The sequence below is a fragment of the Erigeron canadensis genome, chromosome 1, assembly GCF_010389155.1.
Source record: "Erigeron canadensis isolate Cc75 chromosome 1, C_canadensis_v1, whole genome shotgun sequence".
NCBI lineage: Eukaryota > Viridiplantae > Streptophyta > Magnoliopsida > Asterales > Asteraceae > Erigeron > Erigeron canadensis.
In genome coordinates, this window is record NC_057761.1 from 32,924,027 (window position 1) to 32,951,727 (window position 27,701).

The 27,701-nt window shown below is 35.9% G+C and overlaps 4 protein-coding genes across 4 annotated transcripts; 2 read left to right on the forward strand and 2 right to left on the reverse strand.

Moving 5' to 3' along the window:
• Window positions 1-4,797: 4,797 nt before the first annotated feature.
• Window positions 4,798-14,083, forward strand: LOC122602363 (early endosome antigen 1-like). Its single transcript, XM_043775062.1, has 9 exons — window positions 4,798-4,965; window positions 7,094-7,291; window positions 7,411-7,533; window positions 8,017-8,054; window positions 8,139-8,298; window positions 8,759-10,355; window positions 10,883-12,864; window positions 13,291-13,397; window positions 13,553-14,083. The coding sequence occupies exons 1-9, from the start codon at window positions 4,837-4,839 to the stop codon at window positions 13,776-13,778; spliced, it is 4,560 nt and encodes a 1,519-aa protein (XP_043630997.1). The 5' UTR covers window positions 4,798-4,836; the 3' UTR covers window positions 13,779-14,083.
• A 788-nt stretch (window positions 14,084-14,871) lies between these two features.
• On the reverse strand, window positions 14,872-15,773 carry LOC122590259 (dual specificity protein phosphatase 1-like). Its single transcript, XM_043762593.1, has 2 exons — window positions 15,097-15,773; window positions 14,872-15,009 (listed from the first exon to the last, which is right to left on the reverse strand). Exons 1-2 carry the CDS (start codon window positions 15,718-15,720, stop codon window positions 14,872-14,874), a joined length of 762 nt encoding a protein of 253 aa, XP_043618528.1. The 5' UTR covers window positions 15,721-15,773.
• Window positions 15,774-21,330: 5,557 nt separating this feature from the next.
• Window positions 21,331-22,182, forward strand: LOC122590271. Its single transcript, XM_043762603.1, has one exon. It carries the CDS (start codon window positions 21,331-21,333, stop codon window positions 22,180-22,182), a length of 852 nt encoding a protein of 283 aa, XP_043618538.1.
• Window positions 22,183-25,618: 3,436 nt separating this feature from the next.
• On the reverse strand, window positions 25,619-26,735 carry LOC122590281 (serine/threonine-protein phosphatase 7 long form homolog). Its single transcript, XM_043762610.1, has 3 exons — window positions 26,709-26,735; window positions 25,914-26,546; window positions 25,619-25,813 (listed from the first exon to the last, which is right to left on the reverse strand). The coding sequence occupies exons 1-3, from the start codon at window positions 26,733-26,735 to the stop codon at window positions 25,619-25,621; spliced, it is 855 nt and encodes a 284-aa protein (XP_043618545.1).
• Window positions 26,736-27,701: the final 966 nt, after the last annotated feature.

Sequence of the window (27,701 nt, forward strand, 5' to 3'; positions counted from 1 at the left end):
GTTTTTAAGTTTAATGAAAGTTTTGGGTTGATTTGGTAATATATTTTAGCCACAAAATTGGCAAGTTTTACACTACACCACCACATTTGACAAGAATTTGGTTATTTTTTGTTACTTTTTGGCTACACCACTTGTCAAGCATCCATTGGCTTATTTTTTTGCCAAACTTGCCAATTTGCCAATTTTGTGGCACTACACCCTTGCCCCTAACTACCACATAGCTCTTTCATTGATAATAATAGAATAAAAGCTTTTCCATTGATATTAGGTTATCTCCAATGCTAAGGACGCCCTTAGGTGTCTTTGAGCTGCCACATCATATCCTTACAAATCCTTTCAAATTCTTATACATCCTTACAAATCCTTCAAATTTTATAATTTTATCTCCAACCATACAAACATCTTTACATATCCTCAGACTATCTCCAATGGGTATGTTTTTGGACGCCCTTGGGTGCTCTTAGGTGCCCTTGGATATCCTTTGCGGTTGAAGCTTGTCCAAAACTAAAGATTTTTTGATGCATGCCCTTGCTCTTAGGTGCCCTTACTTATATTTTTTTTGTTTTTAGTGGAGTTAAAGGATATGTAAGGATGTTTGTATGGTTGGAGATAAAATTATAGGATTTTAAGGATTTATAAGGATGTGTAAGGATTTGTAAGGATATGATGTGGCAGCTCAAGGACGCCTAAGGGAGTCCTTAGCATTGGAGATAGCCTTACATATCCTTTTACCTCCACTAAAAACAAAAATATATTAGGTAAGGACACGTAAGGACATGCCCTTAGGTAAGGGCATCCTTCAAAAAATCCTTAGTTTTGAACAAGCTTCAACGGCAAAAGATATCTAAAGGCATCTAAAGACACCCAAGGACACCCCATTGGAGATAGCCTTAATAGAATAAAAGGAGTTTTCTGTAATCTACTATAATTGTTGGATTACCTACCTTTGTTTTGTGGGTCTCATTAAAAAGTTGCTTTTTACAACCCCATCAACTTTTACCCTATGAGAAAAGAAGGACCGATTTGCATGAGACAAATGATGAAAAATACTACCTAATGTTACTTTGAACTTTGGAATATTAACGAGTAGGGGACCATGTAAAATTGGAGTATTGTGTCACATGGATAGTAATTGCTGTTAATGGAAGTGGAAAAAATACTTAACATAAACGTACATTGGAAAATTAGACATTGTCGGTTGACGACCTGAAGTATATATGGTAATCGGTACCACGTGTAAGAAATGATAGTAAGTTATACTCGTATATGGTAATCGGTACGTGTAAGAAATGAGAGTTTTAACTTTTAAGTCCCAATTTTTTCCGTATGGTGTATATTAAATATGGTGTATATTAACTATTAAGTGGTTGAATATATATAAATAATATAATATGATAAAAAAAATTTAAATATTAACTTAAAAATCATCTTAAATCATATGAATGTGAAGTAGATTCTACTTAATCTCTTTTTTAATTTTACCTTTTGATTTTTCACATGTAATCATTTTATGATTTAATTGATTTTTAGACTTATAAATTAGAATGATTAATCATTATCCATATATAATATCTATATGTATTAAGTAAAAAATAAATAGTTAATGATTATTTTTATTTATTAAGTAAATGAAAAAATATAAAATTTAACTGAAGAACAAGATTTTGACCCATAGATATGGCTAAATTGATGCACAAAGATTCACGAAGCAATTGATGCACAATGATTTTCATGATGCACGCCGATTTTTAGTGAATAGAAACATGTTGGATATTTTAATGTAATTCGATTAACTTGTTTGATCAATAACGTCATAATAATACATCAAATAGGATTGGAGGTGCGGAGTGCACACCTATTTGAATTTATTATGACCTACGCCCCTAAGGTACAGGGGTCCGGGGGCAGCGCCCCTGGGAGCGGGGTCCAAGGGCGGCAGCCCCTGGCGGGGTCAAAGGGGCAGAGTCCTTGGCTGGATTTTTTTATTTTCATTGAATTGTCATGGTAAAACCCTTCCGAAAATTTTAATTTTGGAATTTGAGTGACTAATTTTGCCAAATTCGAAACATGTTAATTAACTGCCTAACGACAATTATTAGACCCTAATAAAATCCCGTTTTTATTTATTGATCGACAGATCTTTTCTTCCTCTCTTTTTCTCTGGTTCTGTTCTCTCAAACATATACACACAAAACATTCTTAGTATTTGATTGTATCCGATTGAATAGTTTGGGTGAACCGCCAAATTGATTCAACCTGAAAGCGTTTATGTGCCTTCAAAGATTGATTCTATCCGGCAATCTGTTCATTTATAGCGAAATTCCCCAACAAAACATGTTGTTTTATTTATTTTACGTTAATTCTTGTTTTACCCAAAACTTACGTATACATACATATATATATATATATATATATATATATATATACCAAAGAACCCAACAAAACTGATCACTTCTTAATTCCTTGCTTAATCGAACGAACATCGATTGATGAGCCAAGAGATGCCAATGGTGTCGCTACCAAAGACTTCTTAAATTTCAACCGAAAAAGATCGTTGGCACTCGTCTTTTGACGTCTGAACCACATCATTAAGAAAGTATACAAGTCATAAGTCATACGCTATTTAATTAAGTAACTTATTTACTTGTGAATCAAGATTATTAATTTAAGCGGACTATATGAATTTTCTTTTTATAACACATATACTTTACATAGTTAAGATGGCACAATTGAAACGAAGATGTATTGTTTAACGTGAGTATTTCTTATTTCTTGATTGTGTTAAGCCATCGATTAAGATATTTCCCAACTACGATCCCATGAGTGACAAAATTTATTCAAACAAGAATAAAATGAGTTGTCATTTACGATATTGTATTGTTCGTTCACCTACCTTTTGCATTGCGGGCCTCATTAAAAATTTACTTTTACATCCAACATGAGCGTTTAACCTTGTGAGGAAAAATGGCCGATATGCATCTCAGACAAATTAAATGATGAAAATGATGTTTTGATTTGGAATTTGTAAGATGAAAGAGTAGGGGACCATATCAAATTGGAGTGTTGTGTCACATGGATAGTAATTTCTATTAATGGAAGTGGACAATGTTTGTTGAAGACTTGATGTTAATATGTTGTATTTGGTTCCACACGGGGAAAATTAGAGTTATGCTGTTAAGCTTATGCATGACACACCTTCTTTTGAGAAGAAAAAAAGAAGTATATATAAGTCATAGAATGAAAAAAAGATGATCACATAATTAAGCTGGGAATTCATCAACAAGCAATTATGTATTTTCTCAAAAGAATTGATAATCGTACCATAACTTTTGATCATGTGCATATCATATTTGAGTCTCCTCTTAAAGTTATACCAAATGGTATATGAATAAAAAAGCACGGTATTAATATGGGCTACCTTTCTCAAAAAGTGCTAAGCACATTTTTTACTAAAACTTTAATAAAGCTTTCAACCATAATGCATAACGACATCAAGATCAGCTTTTGAAATCATGGGGGGAAAAATACATAATTTTATTGCTGCTTATAATAAGTTTTTCCATCACAAGTCACACTATCACAATCAGTCTTACTTGCACAATTTTTTTATATATAGTTATAGTTATATAGACGTCAAAGTATTTGAGTTATATATTGTTTAAAATTATTGCTAGAATATATGTAACAATTAGACTAAAATCACAACAAGTGGATCTATTCTAGTAATCTTAGTATCGTTGTATAACCAAATTAAACTAACCTTTATATATAGTTTTATATTAGAGATTCATACGAGATAGTCTTGTAATTTAAATCCTTTCCACCATGAATCCATAATGCTTTGACATACTAACATTTTGGTAGATAGTTTATACAGATAAAAAAAAATCCAGATTTAGTTAAACATAGGAAGGAAGAGTAAACATGTTACATGGTTCCCACTTAATAGAGAGTAGCAAAAAGTAGCCAAAAACTTTATTTTAACGAATCTTTTAGTAGTAAACGAATCTTAACATAATATTTTAATTTTTTGTTCTTAACGTACTTTTATTTATACATCCTCTTGCTACTTTCTAAATAGACAAATTTTGTCTTTTCCTTCCAACTTTTTATTATCGATACATGTATCCAAAAGACACGAAAAACAAATTTTTTTGTCCATTCCTAATTCAAAATGTGGCTCGAGATTTTAGTTTTTTTTAACGTGTGACTTGATTCATAAGAGTTCGACCATTTTTTTATGTAGCAAAGTAAGTCTTGTTAAACAAAGTCCTAAAGATTATATATAAAACAGTTATACACTTTTGATCTAAAATATAATTTTTTTTATGTATGTAAGTGCAGCTAGTTGTATTTAACATTTTTTTCTAATTTAATATAGTATAATTTTATACTTACGTGACTATGTTTTTCTTTTCCTGAGATCAGAATTTCATTTTCATTAAATAGTATAGAGTAGTTGCGGTATAATATTTGTTTCCTACATGGGAAGTTCCAAAATATTAAATGTAAAATATTCGGTCAATTTGGGATTTTGGTTTCATCATATCAGAATCCACCCAACAGAAAAAATAAAATTAAAAATTAATAAAAAAAAAAAAAAAAGAAAGAATATACAGCTAAACAGACACATCCCACTATCCGCCATATTTTTCACCTTTTTTTTTTTTTTCTCTCACTTTGTCTGTCTCTTCTTTTTCTTATTCATGTAATCGTGCTAATAACAATAATAATAAAAATAAATTTCACTTTATAAATTCTTCATCATCATCATAATAAAATATTAGTTTTGAGAAGCAACCAAATTTTGAAGTAAATTTCAAAGGTAAAAAAAAAATGAAGGAGATGATGAAACAAAAAATGATGAACAGGTTTCACCGACGAAATTCGTCTACTTCTTCATCTGTTGATTTCAAATCAGCTGAAAAACTTGAATTTACTTTCTCTAGCCTTCAAGCTCTCCAGGTCTCTCTATCTCTCTCTGTAGATACATATAGAATATAGATATAGATATATACACACACAGTAATTAAATACTACTTTATTAATAGTAAGTGACTAAGTGTTGTTGTATTTTTATTTTTTCTTAGCAAGTTTGTAACTTGAGGATTATTTTTATTATTATTATTATTATTACTGATGATATCACTCAGCTAAATTATTTCTATTATTTATTTACTTTTTTTATTTTTTATTTGTAAGGAAAGTCGGTAAAAAAGAAAGAAAATTTAGGAAGCAGGATGTTAGCATATATATAGCTTATATAAATAAATAAAAAAGCAGGTTCATTTTCACATGTTTTTACCGTACTTGTAGCTTACTAACAAAAGTTATTAATTAGTATTAGTATAACACCCAATACCGTTTTTCACGAGTTATGAGTCCCAATACCGTCTATGATGGTGTATAGGGGAGGTTAGCGTTACCCCGACTTGAGGTGGAAAAGGACCTCTCGCCTTGTTTTTTCAGAATTAGTAACATTATTATTGCATTATTATGTTACTAATCGTAGTAGGGAACCGGGAGACTATACGAACGCAACAAATTTACAGCTGTGTGATAAGATTGTGGTGTATGAAGATTTATAGTTGTTCCGTCGTAGTTTTAATTGGCTGAAATGCTGTATTACCATTTAATCTTTTTGGAATGAACAATTAATGAAGTTTTGCGATTCTATCTTAGTGTCAAATGAGATACCTTGAATATAGTTTTGAAACTAGATACTTATTTCGGGATAAACTTTTTCTTTTTTAACGGTCAAATTTTGTTGAACTACTAACCGAGAATACAAACGGAAAAACACCATATGACAACTGAGTATGATGAAAACATCTTATGGACCAACAAGAAATCGGGCAATCAGACCTTCTGTAGAAAGGTATGATAATGCTTGAAAACTACCAACACTATCTAAATGACCCAACTGTATACAACAAAACTATAGGATAAAATTTCTGCCATATACCCCTTAATAACTCTCTGGTGGAAAGAGAGATTTGACCGATTACTATTTCCCAAATGTATAGCCTGTGATCTTTAATCTTTAAATCAATTCATCCATTATTATGCTCCTCTCAAGCATTTGAAGTAATGACCAAAGTATCATATTGCAACTGAAACGAACAGATGAAATCTTACTTTTACATTACAAACGGAGTAATAACTGACCTTCGTTTAACTTTGGGAAAACATGCGCAGAAGTACATTGATTAATTGATTGAGTGATGCAACCTCTTTTAAATAATCACCGAACTTGGTCCCATTGATTTTTCAAGAATTCCATTCATTATAAAAAAATCAACCCCAAAGTTTTCTGTATCCTCTATGTTGAGACCAGCATTGTTTATCACATCCGACAATCCTCAGTATTCATGTAAATCAATTATATTCTTTCTCCTTTTCTTCCCATTCACTTTACCGACCTCTTTACAGCTTTTGTTTGCCTCTCTCTTATTGAGCTTTTGTTGCTGAAAACTAGTGTTTCTGTTTATCCCCATCACTACTTGATTCTCACATCTAACCCTCTAGAATTTTCAATAATTGCTCGTTCTCCTCTAGTTTCAAATCACTTCCAATATTGACCAATTTGTCCTTTAAAATTCTCATATGTTGCTTACAGCTAAACTAAAATATTCTGAGATAGTAAGAACTTTTTGGGATAAACTAGAATTGTAAGGCGCACAATTATCTGCGAGACAGAATTTAATATGTTATATGTTATCATAAATGGTGGCAATACAGGTACATCATCTTGCTAATCTGAACAACTAGTGCACTATACAAACCTATATTTGTAAAATTTCAATATTTTGTTTAGAAATGATTTAAAGGAAATTTGATAATTGTATACATGTTGTGTTGGTGATAAAGAATACTTCTTGTTACTAATTCAGTCTTATAGTAATTTGCTTTACTATTTGAATGGGGAGTATATACGTTAGAGGGGCCTATTTTTTGTTAAGATGAGTGAATGAAGGAGTGTGCAGTCATAGTTAGCTATCACTCTATCAGTTGTGACCAAGATTTCTTGTTAGTTTAGAATTCATTTTCACTGTTTGCTTTTCTTCTTTTAACTGTAACATTGTATTTGCAGGTACCCGCAGGTTGGGATAAGCTTACCCTGTCTCTCATATCCGTAGAATCAGATAAAACTGTTAGCAAAACGGGTAAAGCATCTGTATGGAATGGGAATTGTAGATGGACAGAGACGTTGTCAGAATCTATTTGGATCTCTAATGGGGACAATTCGAAAGAGCTTCAGCAATGCCTGTATAAACTTCTGATTTCAAAGGTATGGTGCTTATCTTGACTCATTGCACTCATGTTTATAACTACAACCCAATCTTATGTTACTGGAGTGAGCCTGTTTTGCAGGGTTTAGTTCTAACATCTCATGGTTTTCTTTGTCAGGCATCAACTCGATCTGGCATCCTTGGAGAAGTTACCGTTAATTTGTCGAATTACTTGAGTTCTGAAACTTCTCTTCCTGTTGCACTCCCACTAAAAAAGTGTGACCACGGGACTATTTTACAGGTATGTCGATTCTAACGCTCATTAATATAATGGTATTTTTTGGGGGGGTCTGTGTGGGTGTTTGTGTGGGTGGGTGGGGGTAACTCGAAATCTGCAGAAGCTTATACAAAGATTGTTGATGTTGGGTTAACCTTCCAAGTTATTAGAATCTTATGATTATCCTATTTTCCACATAGCTATTTTTTAGGTAATTGCTAGGACAAATTTAGTAATATATAACTAGGTTAAATAAAATTAGGACAGGAATTAGTTATGCATAGGTTTCGGGATTGTCTATCTGTCTCCCGTTAGTTGTTTTGCTCATTCATCATTAGCACCCCTTGGAATCGATAAACCTTTTGAAAATGGAATATATGTTTACTTGCATGAGTTCTGGAATTCTGGATTTTGCTTGTCTTATAATCTGTACATTAGGCCTTTCTTATAAGATGAAATCCTGTATGTGCTCTCTCAGAAGGAAGAATTTGGATTCACTGTTTGCAGGTCGCTATTCAGTGCTTAACTCCCAGGCCAAATTTGAGGTTTGTTCCTGAACAAGAGAAGCTTGTAATTTTTCTTCCACTCCTTGCAAAGGCAGTAACATGCTGCATGTTTCATTGAAACAGATGTAAAGACTCCAATTCGCTTACAGAAGATGTCAACTCGGAGTATAGTGATTTAGATAATATGTCAAATGCATCAGACGGTACAAATACCAAAAATGTAGGACCTTCCATGACCAATAGCATTTTTGACACGTCTCATGCAAGAGGACTCGGTAGTAGGGTAATTTTCACCCAACTCTAATGAAAGGGTTATGGCTCATAAAACCATAAGTTATCCTGGAATGTTATATGATTAGAAATAATTTTTACTCTTACAGATTGATTTTAGTCACTTTTTATGTTCACTTTATAAAAAGTTAATCTACTTAGTCTTTACCAATTTAAGATCTTATAAGTAGTGGCAACATCCAGCTCTATTATGTCTGTAGTCTAGTACTCCAATTTATGTTCTACTCTTGATCTTGTTCCATGATCTGATATTTTGTAATACCATTTCGTAAATGTTACATTTGTGTTTTGAGAATCCTTTAAACACTAAAATGACTAGGCTGGCAGTTTTTATTTTTTTCCATGACACTGTAGAGCCACTGGTAGCTTCACTAATCATCTGATGTAATTTCCTTCACACATAACCTTGTAAACTCAATGGAATAACATTAGTCTTGTTACTAATTTGACAGGAGACAAGCTCATCAACAGTGAGATCACATCATAGCTTTGATTCAATTGACGAATCTTTTGGTAGGGAAAGTCCTAGTAGTAACTTGAGTGAAGTTGGAATCGATATGATTGGAATTCCAGAATCAACAGCCTCTCAAAGTAGCACATTGTATAGCCCGGTCAATGTTTATGATTCTCCAAGATCAAGTCGTTCTCCTTTCGGTTCAGGAAAAAATATCCTAAACCGAAGACAAGACTCAGGAAAAGCTTCACATCCTGTTCCCGCATCACCATTACGAACTTTTGGTCCTGCTGAATTTCTCGAGGCTGAAGGGTCTACACCAGAAGAACTTCGTGCAGAAGCAAGGATGTGGGAAAGAAATGCTAGAAAGTTGAAGGTTGACCTTGACTTGTCAAGAAATGAGACTATTAACCAAACAAAGAACCTGGATAATGCAAGTATGGAGCTTTCTGCATTGAGAGCAGAATGTAATGGACTGCAAGATGAGATCAAACACCTAAAAATTCTTCTAGGCGAGTCGGAAGTGAAAGAAAGGGATGCTGATACTCTGAAAGTTCAGTTCCAAGATAAAACTGATGTCCTGGCAGAATTGGAAGAAGAAATTAGGTTTCAGAAAGAATTAAATGAGAATTTATCTCTACAATTAAATAAAACTCAAGATTCAAATCTTGAGCTAGTTTCTGTTCTCCAGGAATTAGAAGAGAACATCGAAAAACAGACGTTGGAGATCGAGAGTTTGAAAGCATCACAGTGGCCTACAGGTGAATCAAATGACAGCATGAAATTAGAGCTTGATTTACAGAAATTTCAGGAATCACAAAGGCTGGAAAGTACAATCATCTATCTAGAGAAGACTCTGGAAGAGAAATCTCAATGTCTACGGGATAATGAATCAGAATGGATAGAGAAATTAAGTCTGAAAGATAAAGAAATCTTCAAGTTAGAAGCTAAATTATCAGAAGCTCTCGCTGCAGAGAAGACTCTGGAAGAGAAATCTCAAAGTCTACGGGATAGTGAATCAGAATGGACAGAGAAATTAAGTCTGAAAGATAAAGAAATCTTTAATTTAGAAGCTAAATTATCAGAAGCTCTCGCTGCACCAGTGGTGAAAGAAACGGAATCTCATGCAATAGAAACTCCTGATCTTGTTAAAGAAGTTGAAGCTTTGAAAGAGAAAGTTCTAGAGCTCGAGAGAGATTGTAACGAGCTTACTGATGAAAATATAGAGCTCCTTTTTAAGCTTAAAGAATTAAGTAAGGATTTTTCGACCAATGGTACTTCTGTTAGTTCTTCATACGGTGAACGACCCAGCACCGACTCACCTAATATTGGAGATTCTGAGACTGGCTGGCAGATTAAAGGGGTGGGGGAGAAGATGAAGCCTGGTGAAATAGCTGCCGCCTACTTGCAAATTCGTTGTCATGATCTAGAAAGCAAGTGTTTAGAGCTAGAGGTCCAAATGGAAAGTTTTAAGGATAGAGCTAGTCATCTTAATAGTGAACTTGAGAGATACCGTGAAAAAGCAGTACAACAGGAGAGTGAGATTGCTGCATTGAATCAATTGCTGAAATGTCAGGTAGAAGAACAACGTGCAAGTAAGTCATTTCTGCATATTATTTACAAGGTTGGATCCATGAGTCTAGATAGCAAATGGGTGGGTCGGCCTGGTTGGGTAATAGGTTATGTCCAAAATAGGCAAGTATTGGAATTGGTTGGCTGGGTTTGCCCTAAAGAATTTGTGTCCAAAATTCTAAATTTGTATAAATAGCAGTGTCAAATATGATTATAAAATTTTATCTTTCACTAATAACCTAAGTTTCTAAAGAAAAGTGATTTAGGATGTTTTACATTGCAAGTATGATACGAACTTTTTGACTTGTTTGCTGACTTTGATCCATTTGCCCTGTTCCTTAGAAGATAATTATAACCCATTAGAGATAAACATAATCTGAACGGACCCATTCCTATGTAAATGGGTCAAAATTGTCCAAGTGATGAGTAGACAAGTAGACATGGATTATTCAGCATGTTTACCTTTCACATTTTCTCCAAGTGATGCTGTTAACCCTATAATGTTGAATTTGTGTAGTTTTTTGTGATTCATATATTCTTGTATGTACAGCTTCATTCGATCAAGAAGAGCAGGCTGCTGATGAAAATAGTGTTCAATGTGGTGAGGAAGATATCAAACTGAAGTCGAAAGATATATACAATGACATGGATGGTAGTTTTGAAGACAACGAAGACGCACTTGAAAATCTGGTAGTTGAACTAAAATCCAAGATCGACGACCTTGGTAAAGAATTATTGGCCAAATCCTCAGCGATAGACGATCTTACATCAGACTGTTTGCTTAAGGAACATGAGATTCAGTCTCAAAAAGTTACCAAAAGAGATTTGGAGACTCAATTTTCTGATCTGCAAATTGTGAATAGTGAATTGGAGGAAAGTTTGAAGGTTTTACAAAAAGAAGTTGATGATACAAACGACAAACATATTTCTAGCAGCAAGATTCTTGAAAAGAAGTTACTGGAGGTAGAGTCTCATAATCAAGAATTGGAGTGTCACCTAGCAGAACTAGAGGAAGATAATCTCGACTTATCAGGGCGCATATCTGGACTAGAAGCCCAATTGAGGTATTTAACCGATGCAAGAGAATCAAGTCGTTTAGAAGCTGAGCATTCAGGGTCTCAAATCGTGAAACTACAAGCTGAAGTCGAAAGACTGGAAAATGAGGTAGAAACAACGAAAGTTGATATGAGACAGAAAGTTCAGGACATGCAAAACCGGTGGTTAGAAAGTCAAGAAGAATGCGAGTATTTAAAAAAAGCAAACCCCCAATTACAGTCCACTGCAGAAAATCTCATGGAAGAGTGTACATCTCTTCAAAAGTCAAATAGTGAGTTAAGAAACCAAAGATTAGAGTTGCATAATCGCTGCACAGTTCTGGAAGCCAAATTGAGGGAGTCCGAAGATAATTTTTTGATGTTGTCAAAGAATTTAGAAAATTTAGAGGAACAACTATCATCAACACTCCATGGAATTTCTTCAAAAGAGAAAAAGTTTAATTCTGAACTTGATGGTTTACATCTGCAAATAAAAGAACACACGGAGAAGTGTGTTACTGGTGAGAGCTTGTTGAACCAGATGTACTTAGAGAAGGTGGTTGAAGTTGAAAACCTTCAGAAAAATATAGAACACCTCAATTTACAAATATCAGCAACTCATGATGAACGGGATAGAATGGCTTCAGAAGCGATACTCGAAATGCATGTTTTACGTGCAGATAAGGATAAATGGATCAAATCTATTGCAGAACTAGAGGAAAAACTTGGTTTATCTGAGAAAAAGCTTGATACGGTCAAGATTGAATACGAAAAAGCGAATCTTGAACTCAAAAGTGAGCTTTCTGCTTCAAGACAAAGCCATGAAGAGCTAGTGATCAACCATGAGAAATTAATGGATTTGTTGGAGAATATTAGATCTAATGAAGAAAAGCTGAAAAACACGGTTGCTGAGCTTTCTGGTAACCTTAAATCTTTTGAATACCAAGTCGTACAGTTAACCGAGGAAAATTCAAGTCTTAAAGTCCAACTTCAAAAAATTCCAGAGTTGCAGGATGAAATTGTGGCCCTCAAGAACTCACTAAATGAAATGAAATATGAGAAGGAAAGACTGGAAGCCTCATTACAAATGATATCTGGGGATTATGAACAATTGAAGGAAGAGAAAACTTCACTACTTCAAAAAGCTTCGAGCATGCACAAAGCAGTGATTGAATTGGAAGATCATAAACATAATAAGATTGTTTTAGAAGAAAAACTTTTGCGCCTTCAAGGGGATCTAGCTGCTAGAGAAGCATTATATGCACAAGATGCCGAGTTAAAAAATGAGCTTGGGCGTTTCAAACGGTCAAACAGTCAACTACAATGGAAGTTAAACCGTCTTCAAGAGGAAAAAAAGGAGTATACAACGAAATCGGAAGCCCTTGAAGAGCAGAGGGATTTAAAACCGGATGACAATGAGATCGCTACTAGTACTGTGGATCTTTCCACCGTATCAGATACTACTGGTAGTCTTCATGAGGACATTAAGCATACAGAGGTCCATATCAGATCTTTCTTCTTTTTAGCTTATCTAAATTAGAGGTGGCAATATCCCATTTACTTATGAATGGGCAATACGGGCTATTTCATCTTCTAAAGAATCAAATAGTAATGTAGATAGATTAGCTTAGAAGGAAACTGGTTGAACAACCTTCTAAATAGATTTTTTAAGAAAGATTCGGTTATCTTTTAGATGTAAAATTTTTGTGATCATATTTCACAAACTAAATTTTCTTTCTAAATGATAATTTTGGGAAAAAAGTGTTTTGAGGTGCACCCTAACCTTTTGGACATGTACAATAAATTACCATGTATTGCGGTTACCCTAAATGCCTGTCCCGCCAATATTGCCGCCTGTGAACTGAAGTAATCATAACATAATTATAATAGTATATCTATCTCCTAACGTCAACTTTTCACTCAGGAGGTGGAAGCTAATAAAGTTGATGAATCCTCAAGAATCAAATCACTGGAGATTGCACTTGCTGAGGCTTTGGAGTCTAATGAAATGTATAAAGTACAGCTTAAGAGGTATGTGTTATAGAAATTCATGAACACTGTCACGCGACGCCGTGCTTGCATGTCATTAATATTTTTCAATTTTCTGTCCATCCAATCTTTGTCAAATATATATGTTGTCAATATATTGTTATAATATACTTACTGCCGATATTATCAAATTTCAGTTTCTTGTCTGAGGGACAAGTTAGGCAGTCAGACGGTCCTGTAAAGTTGGAAGTTAAAGATGACCCGATCAACAAAGAATATAAGCTCGAGGCCGAGTTGAATGAACTTCAAGAGCGATACCTCAACATGAGCCTCAAGTATGCAGAAGTAGAAGCTCAGCGTGAAGATCTTGTCTTGAAGCTAAAGGCAGTTGGTCCTGGAAGAAGCTGGTTTCATAAATCCTAGGTGAACTCTTCCTTTTTTCGTTACTTATAATTATTATTCATGAAATCACATCAGTTATCTGAGGAAGAAAAAGAGCTTTTGTCTTGAGAATCAGGAATGATGCAATACATTAGACCTGTAAAGTAAATAGAAATTTGTTGAGGTATATAGTACGATTTTAATGAAACCATATCTGATTGAAGAGGAATTGTTCTCTTTGTTCTGCACTTAAAGTCTTAGGGAGAAAATCTCTGCCTTCTGCGTTGTATGACCTGTAAAATGTAAGATACAATCTCGGAGTTGTTTTTGTGTTGGCAGTTGTCTTATACCCTACCGCCTATGCTCTTTTCTACTGAAATTTGTGTATTGTGGTAGTCGTGTTAATAAGTCAGACTCAATGGAACAACGAAGAGTTCTGACCAGATCAGCGGACTAACTTTTTGTTCTCATGCTCAATTGCTCATACTCGATTCGAAGAGAAGTTTTGTTGTTGCTGCTTGAGCTCAAATATATAAGTCATAGAATTACAATGTTTATGGCGAACTTTGTGTTGAAAGCATGTCTGATTTTAGGTTGGAATGAACAATTTTTAGAGGAGATTCTGTAAATCGGATATTTATCATCAAATCCAATTTAGCTTGTATCACGTATGGTACTCTTCATATTTGGTGTGTCGTGAGACTAGATTCAGGGTAAACATTTGAGAAGAATTTTATCTCGCTTGGCTTACAAGAATTGGATTAAACCATCATCTAACTAAAGACATTTGAGAAGAGTCGCCTCTAATGTTAATATAAAAATCTGTACAAAATGACTATTCAACCATATACTTCAAGTTGAAATTTCAAGTCTGTAAACAGAAATAGATATACGGTGTAATTAAGAAGTTTATAAGCTGGTATCTAAGAAAAATTATTCAACATCACACATTGCACGGCGCCGATAGATCCAAAAAAATAAAATAAAAAATACTAATTTTACCATTTAATCTTGAAAAAAAGAGTAACAAATTATAAGATAATACCTACTTCAGACGATATAAAAGAAAAGGTCTAACCAAAGATAACTAGATAAGAACATGCAAAAAAAAATAAAAGTCCCATGAGCTCTTCCATCACGAGTCCAGTTTATCAGGTCGGGTCGCATCCAGGTTTGGGCTGGGATTGGCATCAGTTCCAGTCAAAAGAGAAGCCTCATTTTTCATCAAACCCATGTCAGCAGAGCTGTCAATTCTGTCTTCTCGGTTATATGACTCATTCGGTGCTTGAGTTGGCACTTCTTTGCGATCTGGTGTAGTCAGCATTAGCCTAGACATTTTGCGCACCCACGAACTCACGACTGCGCGTGGCCCTAAAACCTTCCTACGGAAGCGTTTGTAAACAGGGCTTGAATAGTCAACCTTGAACCCCATCTCTTCAAACATAGCCAACTGTTTTAAAAACCCATCATTAGGACATACCCAACTGCATTGGTTTAACGACTCAAGTGCATCTTGTAGAGAAAGCCGTTCTGATCTCATCAGGTAGGCCGTCATCACGGATGCACTTCTGGATACCCCTGCAAAGCAATGCACCAAAACCGACCCATTTTTTCTACCTCGATCAATAAAATCTAAACAAACTTCCAAATAATCGAGTAAATTCTGACTCTCGGTGTCTGTCAAAGGCACAGCCATCCTCAATACCTTCAGATCATGACCTGCATTCTCTAACACATAAAGTATCTTTTTATCCGAACCCCACCACCCGTAGTCCTCCATATATGCTATACGGATCTCTTTGGTGGGAACAGAAAAGGTTGGTTCTACTTCTGTGAAAAAGTCTAAAGAAGGGTCCTCCAAAACCGATAAAATATGGGTGATTTTTTCTTCTTTTTTACTGCCTGCAGCGCCTTCTTCTCCAAGAAGTACTCGTGCGGCTGCATTGATGGGTCCCAGGTATAGATTCTCACGAATGTACACCATCTTCGTGAAAAACAAATCAACAACAAATCAAGAAAATAATTCGAAGTCGTATCGTGTGTGTGGAATGCATATTACTATTAGGGATCCCTTACTATTACTATTGCTATAGCTATATATTATATCTATATCTATACTCTCTATATAAACAAACTACCTCTCCCCATTTCTCTATATAAACAAACTACCTCTCCCCATTTCAACTATCTACCCTTGAATTACCAAATATACTATCTAATCCATTGTTATAAACTTTTGTCCGCATCTGCCTTACTTTTAGATAAACAATCGTTATGACGATAGTTTCATAGAGATTATTGTTCAAAATATTTTGGTTAAAGAATTTAATAACCCATCAACATATAAACCCCTCCCTGCAAACAACAACAGCAGTTTACACTTTCAGACGAACTAAAAAACACATGAGTTGAATCGCACATTTATGTAATAACACGGCATTGCCACTTAACCACCGCCGCATCGCACGGGTACTACTATAGTATTTATATAGGCAAGAGGCTATGTTTCATATATGGAATCTTGAAAAAAGTATTTCCATAATATAGTTTCTATATTTATATTCAAAAGTCAAATAGTGATGGATGGAATGACAATGGGGCGGGTAGTGTCATACCCGAACCCGAACCCAAACCCGATAAGATAGATGATACCCGAACCCGACCCAATACCTGTTGGGGATCTTATCGGGGCACCCTATAGGGCAAAAAGGTTACCCAAAACTGACCCGATATCCGATACCTGTTATTAACCTGAAACCCAACCCGAATTATGAGTGTGTGTAGAGAGCTATGCAGATTGAGATGTCGAATATGAGCATGTAAGTATATAAAACACAACTAAGTAGTCTGCAATAGGGCTGAAAATTTATAGGGGTAGATATATCAAAGTTTATTATATGTTTGTTCGACTATTTGTTCATTGATGAAAACAGCAAACATGAATCAAAAGCCAAAAACTCTATTACTCATATTACTCCTCATATCTATAAAGTGATAGTATATTTATCAGAATCTATAATCTATAATATAAATATAAATGTGTATATATTATGTATATAACGGATAGATATGCGAGTGTATGTTTAAAAAATGTTTATACTATATATATATGTCGAGTCGGGTCGGGTCGGGGTAGACATGCCCCAGTCCCTGACCCGAACAGGTTCGGGTATCGGGTATCTGATTTCCCCATTGGGTCGGATTTTTTTTTTTGCAATCCCTTGGATACTAAAACGAGATTAATAATTGAACTTGTTAATTCACAAAAATATTGTAAACAATATTCTTTTAATATTCTTTGATCAAAGAAAATATCGAAAATTAGACAACTTCACACTAACACACATTTATATCTATATCTATATCTATATCTATATTTATATTCCATATTCCCTTATAAAGAGGGATTGAAGTTAAAATGAACTTTTATAGGTAAAGTTGATGGATGTGAAACATTTAATTATAATCAATGATCAAGATTAAAAACCCATTTTTGAATCTTAATTCTTAATTTTAATTCAAGAATTAAGATTATCTTAATTTTACCTATAAAGTTATTATAACTTTAAAGGATCTCAATCCTATAAAGAGAAATGTCCCCTTCTCCTTTGTCTTAATTATACCAAGATTGACCCTCAACAATCTACTTTTCTAAGAACATCTCCAATGGTGATATTTGAAAAGCTTTTTTGTAATAAAAGGTGTAAGAATGTGTAAGAGATTTTTTTATAAAAAAAAAGTTTTACCTCCAATGATAAAATTCTTTTGAAAGACTAAAATGAAATAAAATTGTACAAAAATAGGTTTAATTAAGAAGATAGGTCGGTAGATATTAAGTTTTTCATCAAATATATCATATTAAACATCATTTATTTGATTTTGGGCTTTTAAAAGCTTTTTTACCATTGAGTGTAAAGGTTTTTTTACAAAAAAACTCTTACACATATCTAAGAAAAAAGTCTTTCAAAACTCACCATTGGAGATGCCCTAACAACTCACCCTCTAATCTACCAACAATTATCCACCTAAAATACCTATAATACCCTTAATAAAATAATTTACTACATAAATCTCTCAACCCATAAAAAACTACACTAACCCCTTTTATGTCAAAAACTTTTACATTTATAATCAACCCACCACCGGCGCCATCCCCGTCGTCCTCGACTCTGTTATCACCCGTCGGCTGTCGCTGCACAGCCAATGCTGTCGCATCGTGCGAGCATACGTTTAGTTAATAGGGAGAAAAACAGGTCATCTCCCAATACTTACAACCATATATAAAGAGAAGCAAAATTCAAATGGGCCTAAAAGACCAAATGGGTCGGAAGTTATAACAAAGCAAGTCAAAAAAATTGAAAAAGTATATAAAAAGGCCAATAATAGGAAAAAGCATTTTTGGGCCCGAACGTCAACCCAAACAACGGTTTGCATCTTAATGCTCCTTGTTCCACCGGTCGGTTGGATTGGTCACAAGTCAAAAACGGAGCCTTGTAGTTAAAGTTATGACCTTTCAGTAAATCCCCCTTTGACAAGCGATCTTGGGCGTCCAAGTATAACATTACCCGTTTTCAACACATGGGTCCGCATCAAATAGTGAGCTAAGAAGGCAAAGATTAGAGTTGCATAATCGCTGCACAGTTCTGGTTCTGGAAGCCAAATTGAGGGAGTCTGAATTTTGTCAAAGAATTTAAAAAATTTAAAGGACCAATTATCATCAAGACTCCATGGGAATTCTTCAAAAGAGCAAAAGTTTAATTCTGACCTTGATGGTTTAACCTACTTTGCTTGCTACCATAGTTGCATTTTCTGTCCATTGACCCTTTTATCAATATATCTTGTTGTATTTATACTTTCTTGTTCTGCTATAGATCTTTTTTACTACATAATATACTTACTGCCTAGATAATCAAATTTAAGTTTCTTGTCTGAGGGGCAGTCAGGCAGTCCTGTAAAGTTAGAGGTTAAAGATGACCCAATCAACAAAGGACATAAGCTTGAGGCCGAGTTGAACGAAAATTAATTCAAGAACAATACGCTCGGCGTGAAGAGCTTGTCTTGAAGCTAAAGGCTGGTCCTTGATGAAGCTGGTTTTCATTTATCCTAGTTGAACTTTCCTTTTAATGTTACTTATAATTATTCATGAAATCATATCAGTTAGCTGAGGAAGAAAAAGAGCTTTTGTCTCAGAAAATCGGCAATGATGCAATACATCAGACCAGTAGAGTAAATAGAAATTTGTTGAAGTATATAGTATGATGATTTTATGAAACCATATCTTTTCGAAGAATGAAGAGTATTAAGGTGTTCTCTCTGATCATATTACCTAAATTTGTACGGAGCAAGTCTTTTCTTTCTGCGTTGTATACTTGTATGACATGTAAAATTAAGATACATTTTTTTTGTGTTGGCAATTTTCTACCAAAGGTAAATTGAAATTTTTTTCGAAACGGGCGTATTTCAAGGGTGTTTTGTCAAACAAGTTGTGGAAAAAAAAAATTTATCAAACAAGTCAAACCAGTATTTGAAATACCGGATTCAAAATTCCCGGTCAAATCCGGTATTTGAAATACCGGTTTCAAAAAGGGATATTGAATCCGGTATTTCAAATACCGGACTCAAAGGTGATGTGACAAGAGAGACAGAGTGGGACAGTGGCAAGACAGAGCAGGCAGACAGAGGTACAGTGTAGTGGTACGGTGGTACAGTGGTCAAATGCACGTTTCTCGAAACCGATATTTGAAAAACCGGTTTCGATGAAACCCTAATACGTGTCATGTCATGGTGAAACCCTAATATGCTAGGTTAACTTAATTAGATTTTTGTTGTATATATATAGTATGTGATGGCTTCTTCAGATAACATTAACAAACATTTTCAGATAACATTTCAAACACTTTAAAAAAAAAACAAACATTTTCAGATAACATTTCAAACACTTTCAAAACAAATGGCTTCTTCTTCATCATTCAAACCCATTGTAGTTCAGTTAGTATGGGATGATCAAGTATCATTCATAAATGGAATCCTTCAAAATACATATCCATCGAAAAGAAGAAGTTTTCCCATTTTCCACATGATGACTTATTCACAAATCTGTGATATAATTTACAGTTGTTTTGGTGTTTCAAAACAACAGTTCAAACTGCAATTATATTTGTGGTATGAATTTAAGGGTGTTCCTTTTAGGAACTTAATTACGGATGATAATACTTTGGCAATGATTTATCATCTCGGTGAAACGCAATTTGAAGTGAAGTTCGAGCCTACTTTTACAAACCAGTTCTTAAGCTTGAATCAAAGCCAATGTTATTTCCAAGGAAGTAACGAACCAGAAGATAACGAAAATGATGCAGGCAATGACAATGACGATGATGAAGACAATGACGATGAAGACGATGAACATGTTCAAGATCATGAAATTGACCCAATGGTTGGTGGATCAAGCGACGAGGCACCTTATACAAGTGATGATACCATCGACGCATATAGCGTTGATGGGGATGTATCTGGAGATGAAGAAGAAGAAGGGGCTCATGCACAAGGTCCTTTGGAGCATGAAGAACTTGTTAATCTTGAAGATGATAATGAAGATCGTCTAATGCCATTCAATGAAGTTCAAGAAGATGTGAAATTTTGGTCGCCGGATAGAAATGTGATAGAAAAAGGAATGTTTTTTCAGAGCAAGGCGGAGTTTATACACTTTGTTAGGCTTTGGAACATAAGAGAAAACAGGGAACTTATTGTTATGAATACAAGGCCAGCGTTTTGGAAAGCACAGTGCATGACCAAGGGGAAGAATTATCGTGGTGTTTTGGACCGAGTCCCGTGTAGGTGGCTTGTAGCTGGATCTAACAGAAACAGATTAGGATTGTTTCAGATCACAAAGTGGGTGGAGAGTCACAATTGTTATGGAGAAGTGATATCTAATAACAATCGTTGTACGACAGCAAGTATGATTGCTTCTGAAATTTTGTCACAAGTGCGGGAGGATTTAACTTTAAAAGTTAGACAGATCCAGGCCCAAGTAAAAACAACGTTCAATGTTGACGTGAGCTACGCCAAGGCGTGGAATGCAAGAAGGTTAGCAATTGAAAGGTTGTATGGAACTTGGCCGAGTAACTTTGATGTACTGCCCAAGTATGTTGTTGAATTACAACGTGCTAACCCAGACACTGTTGTGGAATGGCTCCATTCTCCAACCAGTTCAAGCCATATACATACATTCAAGTATGTATTTTGGGCATTTGGACCGGCAATTAGGGCATTCCAACGTTGTATTCTGGTGATCTTTGTCGATGGCACTCATTTGAAAGGTAGCTACAAAGGTAAGTTGCTAACTGTAGTGACAAAGAACGCCAATGGACAACTATTGCCGGTCGCTTATGGCTTGGTTGATGAAGAGTGTAATGAAAGTTGGGGATGGTTTCTAAATCTCTTTGAAGAGCATGTCGGGTCGTAGAGGCAAGGTGATTTGTGTATCATTTCAGACCGTCACCAAGGCATTCTTAATGCAGTGAGCCAAATTGATGGGTGGCATCATCGGTATTGTTTGAGGCACATTTGTAGCAACGTCAACTCGCACTTCAAGAACATGAGAATCAAGAATCTGGCTTGGGTTATCGGTTCCACCTCCCAATCATCCAAGTATACTTGGGCAATAAACACAATCAAAGGTGAAGATGATGCTGTTTGGCCGTATTTGAGGAACATTGGTTTGGACAAGTGGACTTTAAGGCACGACTCGGCGCTTCGTCGTTGGGGTAACTTAACGACAAACATTGCCGAATGCCAAAACAATATCCTTGGTAAGGCTCGAATGCTACCTATTAGAGCTTTAATTGAAAGCACTTTTACTTGGACAAGAGACCATTTTGTCAGCCAATACCGGAAGGCAAGTAGCTGGAACCCACCACTAGCTCGCAAAATGTGGCAGGTTTATCAGATGCGTGAACGAGCGTCAACAAGCCATAGAGTGGAAGTGTTTGATGAACGAACAGGTAATTACACGGTCAGAACAAACCAAAGAAATGCACAAGGCGAGTACACATACAATGTTGTCATGGGGGAGAATAGGAAAAAATGCTCTTGTGGAGCTTGGCAGCATCAAAGGTTTCCATGTTCTCATGCCATTGCTGTTTGCGGGTATAGACAAGAGAGAGCTGCTAATCTTCCAAGTAAAAGGTACACAACTAGGACATGGATAAATCAGTATAATGCTACACTTTCTCCCCTTCGAGAGGTGAATTACTGGGCGCCGGTAGATTGGCAGATTCAGGGAGACCCTGAAAAACTGGTCACGCAAAGGGGTAGGAGACGCACCAGACGGTACCGGAATGAGATGGATGAGAGTTCTACGAGCAGATCTTCAATCTCAAGACAACAAGCTAGATGTGGTATTTGCGGTCAATTAGGCCATAACAGGAAGACATGCCCTAAAATTTGAATATGTCATGCCATGTAATTTCAACCTCAATTAAAATGTTTTTTTTGTTTGTTTTACCTGAAATTAAAATTTCTCTTTGTATTGATGAATTTGAAATTTAGGTTTGTTTTTTCCTGAATTCCTAATCTGTTTTTAATTGGTTATCTGTTTTTAATTGGTTCCAACATGAAATAAAAACACATTTTATTGATAACGTTACAACACAAAATATAAAAAACATAGTACTTAAACTAAAATACAACACAAATTAGTCTGCATCTTTGCTTGACATTTTTCCCCAGCCGCGGTAAGCTTTTTCGTTTGCCCACCGCTTGTCGTGTTGCGGGCATTTGACTTCCCAAGTACTTTTGCCTTCCCCGCAGTTGTCATGAAACGATTCAGCCCAAGTGCACTGGTCACCCAACGTGTGACCAGCGTCAAAAACGTCATCCACCACCCTCTTTATCTTCTTGATCTCATCCTGCAAAACCAACGAATACGTCTCTTCGTGCTTCGAGAGCTTACGGCCTAGTGCTTGTAGTGCCTCAAGGCGATGCTCGCATTGTCGCCCTTTCTCCCGTAGATAACGCATTTGGTTAGAGAGTTCAGTTTGTAGGAGAGTATCCTCTTTGACATCAGCAATGATTCTTGATTTCATCTCTTCTTCGGTCAGACGAGGTCGTTGTACATTCTTGTTTGATGATGAGGAGGCCATTTTGTTAGCAAGAGTGTTTGAATTTGTAAAATAATTGAAAATTTGTCGTCGTGCAAATGAACTGTCTATGAGTTTGTATTTATAGCTTGGATTAAGGGACCAAAACTGTACATCTTTTGAATTTGAGGTAATAAAATGTTATAGGGACTAATTGTGTAAATATTTTAGCTATAAATATTGGCTCCTTATCAGATATTTCTTACAAACTCTCAAAATCTTATACATCTTAAATGGCTTCCTCATCCAATGTCTTTCGATCATGTAACCAAAAACCACCAATGACTGTCGATCAAGTGAATGACAGTATCATGGCTGATATCCTCGACCACCAAAAGTCCAAAGAGGAAATTGTTGAAATTGGTCTCAAACTGGCAGCGAAAAAGAAATGGTGTGCTGAAGAAATCCGTTATATACAAACTGGGCATTGTACTGAGCTTGAGTGTCAATATGTTACTTATTTGCAGGGGAAGTACGAGAAAATTCAAATTGCTATTGACCAACTTGCTAATGCGGTTTACACATTCAACAACTTCATCATGACGGCCAAAGGAGTCCATGAGATGATGAAATAATGTGTTCTATGTATTATTATGTTGTATGTTTGTCGTTAATATGTTCTATGTATTTTTAAATTATGAATAAAAGTGTGTTTTGATTAAAATACAAAGTAAACATAACAATACATAAAACAAACATTAAAAAATATATACATACGTAAAAATTAAAAATAATGGTTGCTAATTAAAAAAAACTATTTAATTGGGATATAAGCCAAAATCTTAACCATCATTAAAAACTATGTTTGTTTTTATGTCATCCTTGTATTTTTTTGGTCATTTATTTTGAAACCGGTTTTTGAAATACCGGTTTCGAACTTAGTACCCATTACCCCTATTCACGATCATATCAACCTGACAGAAACCTACAGTATCCGGTTTTTGAAAAACTGGATTCAAAAAGCAACATTGATTAAGCCTGTTGTCTTCAGGTGATGTGACAGGTCTGTTGACTGGCTACAGTGGTCGCGTGCATCAATTTCGAAACCGGTATTCCAAATCCCGGTTCTAAATATAGTGTATATATATATATATAACTCGGGTGTTTAAGCATTTGTAACATATATATCCGACATCTAAAAACCCATAACGATTTGTAAGTTATGGCTTCTTCATCGTCATCTGACCCATCATCACCTCCTACGGTAACATTTCATGCATTGAAAGCGCAATGTAAAGAAGACATAAGCGACAGGTATGAACTTTACATGAAAATTAATGACTGTAAGCTGCTTATGGAACAAAGGAAGCTCGAAAATAAGAATAAAATAAAAGAAATAAGCAAAAAGGGCATCGGAATGATTATAAGTGAAGAAATGCATAAGGATTATCTTGAGACGGCATTACCAAGTATCGACGAAATAACATCTGAACTTGAGAAAATGTTAAAGTTGGTTAACAAAAAAATCGACTTGGCGACAATTTACAAATTGGAAGCTGAAGACGGTTTCAGTTAAAAAGTTTATGTAGTATTTCAAATATGTATTATGTTTATTTAAGTTTACGTATTCCATTTATCCTTACTTTGATATCTTTTATTTTGAATATATTAATTTAATTTAACTTGATGTAAGTTTTATATCCATTTTGCTTTTTTTTTTAATAATTCAATTAAACAATATTATTAAAAAAATATATTTATTTATAAAATATACAGATAGTTATTAACACAAACCTAACAAAGAATTACAAGAAAAATATAATTTATCTATGCCCCCAGTTCCACATCCCGGTGGATTGCCACGTTCTCGGTTACTTCTTCTTGGTTCGAACACGTCGTCCTCTTCTTCTCCTTCATCATTTGCCAGATTTGTAGCTGGCAGTTGAGAAGAACTGATATAAGGAGAGAAGTCTTGCATCGGATAAGGAGAAATGTTTCGAGCCGGTGGACCAGTTTCGTAGTAAAAATCAGGATTAAAATGATGTGGAGGGAGATCAAACAGATTAGTTGGTCCTGCATTTTGGGTATAATAACTCGGGGTTTGAAAACTACCCATGAAGAAATTACCCGGGAACATTTGATGGGTTGCTGAAATCGAGGCTCCAGCCTGTGGGTTACCCGGTTGGTAACTTTGAAACCTTGAATTGGGTGTCGGCCTAAACACAGTATGGGTATTAAAACTGGAAGGACCACCTGCCCAATTAGAAGGACCAGCACTGGAAGGAGCTTGATAAGTTTGGGAGGGAGGCATTTCAAATGGCTGTGGCTCAGGAAACTGCCAATTTTGAGACGAATAATTCATTCGTTCTTCCTGTTGAGTCAACGAAAATGTCTCCCTCGTTATTGTTCTAAAATCCCCAAACAAGTGACTTATCTACGGATTTGCTTCTTGTTGTTGACGAGCTCGCTCGTCAACCTGTACCAAACTGTCTTGCTACGCACATTTAAATATTAGTAACAAATAAATATTTAATAATAGTAAGGTTTATTTAACAAAAAAACACTTACATAAAACTGTTGGGTAACGCCCCATTGAGGGTACTGGCCTGGAGGCTGTTGCTGACCAGGCTTACCGACTGTTAAGACGGTACGCTCTAAATACCACTGCATATACCCTGGTGCACAGGTGGCCCCTCGGTCTCCCTGGTGGATCCGCTGCGCCCGGTTGTTCCACTGGTCGATATAGTCGGCATGTACTTCACAGTAATCGACCCTCGCTTTTCGCATTTTGATGAGGGTCTTATGCTATGCTGGGGCCACCAAAGCATCATTATCAGGAATGGCTTGTATCAAGCCGAACTGTCTAGCAACTCTATCTGCTAGATGGAACTCCACTTCCTCCCAACAAATCAAGGGGCCCATGTATCTCCATATGCTTCGCCCAGTCTTACAACTCGCGGGGAGTATGTTGATGAAGTTGGTATACGGAGTCCATTCGAACTGCATTAATTAAAAAGTATTCAAAGATATTAACATATTATAACTTAGAGATTAATAAGTAAATATAACTTAAAACGTATTAAAACATATTAATTATTACCTGGTCAGGTGTTAGCGCATTGAAAAAAGAACGAAACGAAATTATACAGTGTCCCGGTGTATCACGATTTGAGTGGTCTCCACACCACTTGTTTGCTAAACAGCTTCCGTATTCATACACCTCTTCTTCTTCTCCGTCATCCAGTTTGAATGGCGTGACTCGTGGGGCAATGCGTGGAAATCTTTCCCACGCCCAGTACTGCAACAACAACAAGGGTCCATCAATGCCTTGTCTAGTAGGCCAAGTCCCCTTAGACAAATTCCTATACAAACAACAAAGGGTCGCTGAACCCCAGCTCCTTCGACCCGCTATGCTCAGGTCTCCCAGAAACGGCAAATAGTTAAGACTAACATCATAGCTGTTAGAATCAGGAAAAAGCTGCGAACCAATAAGAGCTAGAATAACCCGTCTAGCCATTTGTTGGCAACGCTCGTCATCATTCGGGTCCCAATGTTCAAAAGTAATCGTACCCGCCAACCGATTAAACTTCATCCGACCTTTGCGCAAGTCGTCATCTTCCGGGTAAATACCCAGATACTCCTGACACAAATTCTTCCAATACTCAACATTTCGGGTCTCTGTAACCCACTTACCACACACCGGTGGTCCCTGTATGGGTAAACCCCATATCACCTACACATCTTGCAAGGTGACAGTCGCTTCACCGATAGGAAAGTGAAACGTGTTGGTTTCAGGACGCCATCGCTCAGCCAACGCGATGATCAAAGAATGATCAAGTTGGCATGTATATGACTGGAAGAGTTCGTAAAACCCAGCACTCCTGATATAACGTACAACCTCGTCGGCCACACCATCTTGCATTAGTCTATAAGCCCTCTATCACCTCTTCTGCAACGTGGCTCTTCTGTGAGGGCACGGTCATGGGAGATGTTGTATGACCGGTGTTCATCTGCAGCTTGTAGCCACAACAACTCTGGGTTTCTTGGAACACGGCTAACATTGATAGAGGCCATTTTTGTTTATGAAAATACTGCTTTGATAAATTACTAGTTTCTTGTTTATGAAAAATATATATTGCTTTGGGTGATCATCTATGAGAAAATATGCATGTATATATACAATACATAGACTGCTACGTTGCTGGGCTTTTTTTTGTCTGAACTTGAAACCGGTTTTGGAATTACCGGATTCATAGTCATCTCGTATTGTTCCTACTGCCATCTTTCTGCACCTCTGAACCAAGGTCACATCACATCAACCAGGGTATCACCAGGCATCGACAAGTGTTAGGGTTTGGTTGAATCCGGCATTTAAAAACCGGACTCAAAACACTCTGTCTCTGCTGCACGTCTGTCTGTATGTCTGTCTGTCTGACTGCACTATCCGCCACTGTGCACCACTGTCCCACTCTGTCTCTCTTGTCACATCACCTTTGAGTCCAGTATTTGAAATACCGGATTCAATATCCCCTTTTTGAAATCGGTATTTCAAATCCCAGATTTGACTGGGAATTTTGAATCGGGTATTTCAAATACCGGTTTGACTTGTTTGATAAAATTTTTTTTCCAAAACTTTTTGATAAAACACCCTTGAAATACGCCCGTTTTGAAAAAAATTTCAAGGTAAATTTGCTAAACTATATCGATCTTCAAAGTGTTGTTTCTGCACTTTAAGTACGGTGGGGACCTTCGGGTAATGGATGTGAATACCCATAACCCGTTACCCATTATGCCTTTGGATAATTATTTTTAGTTGCGGGTGTGAACTGCATCCACACGCATTCATACTGGTGGGTAAACCCAAGGAAACACGTTGAATCGGAGTGTA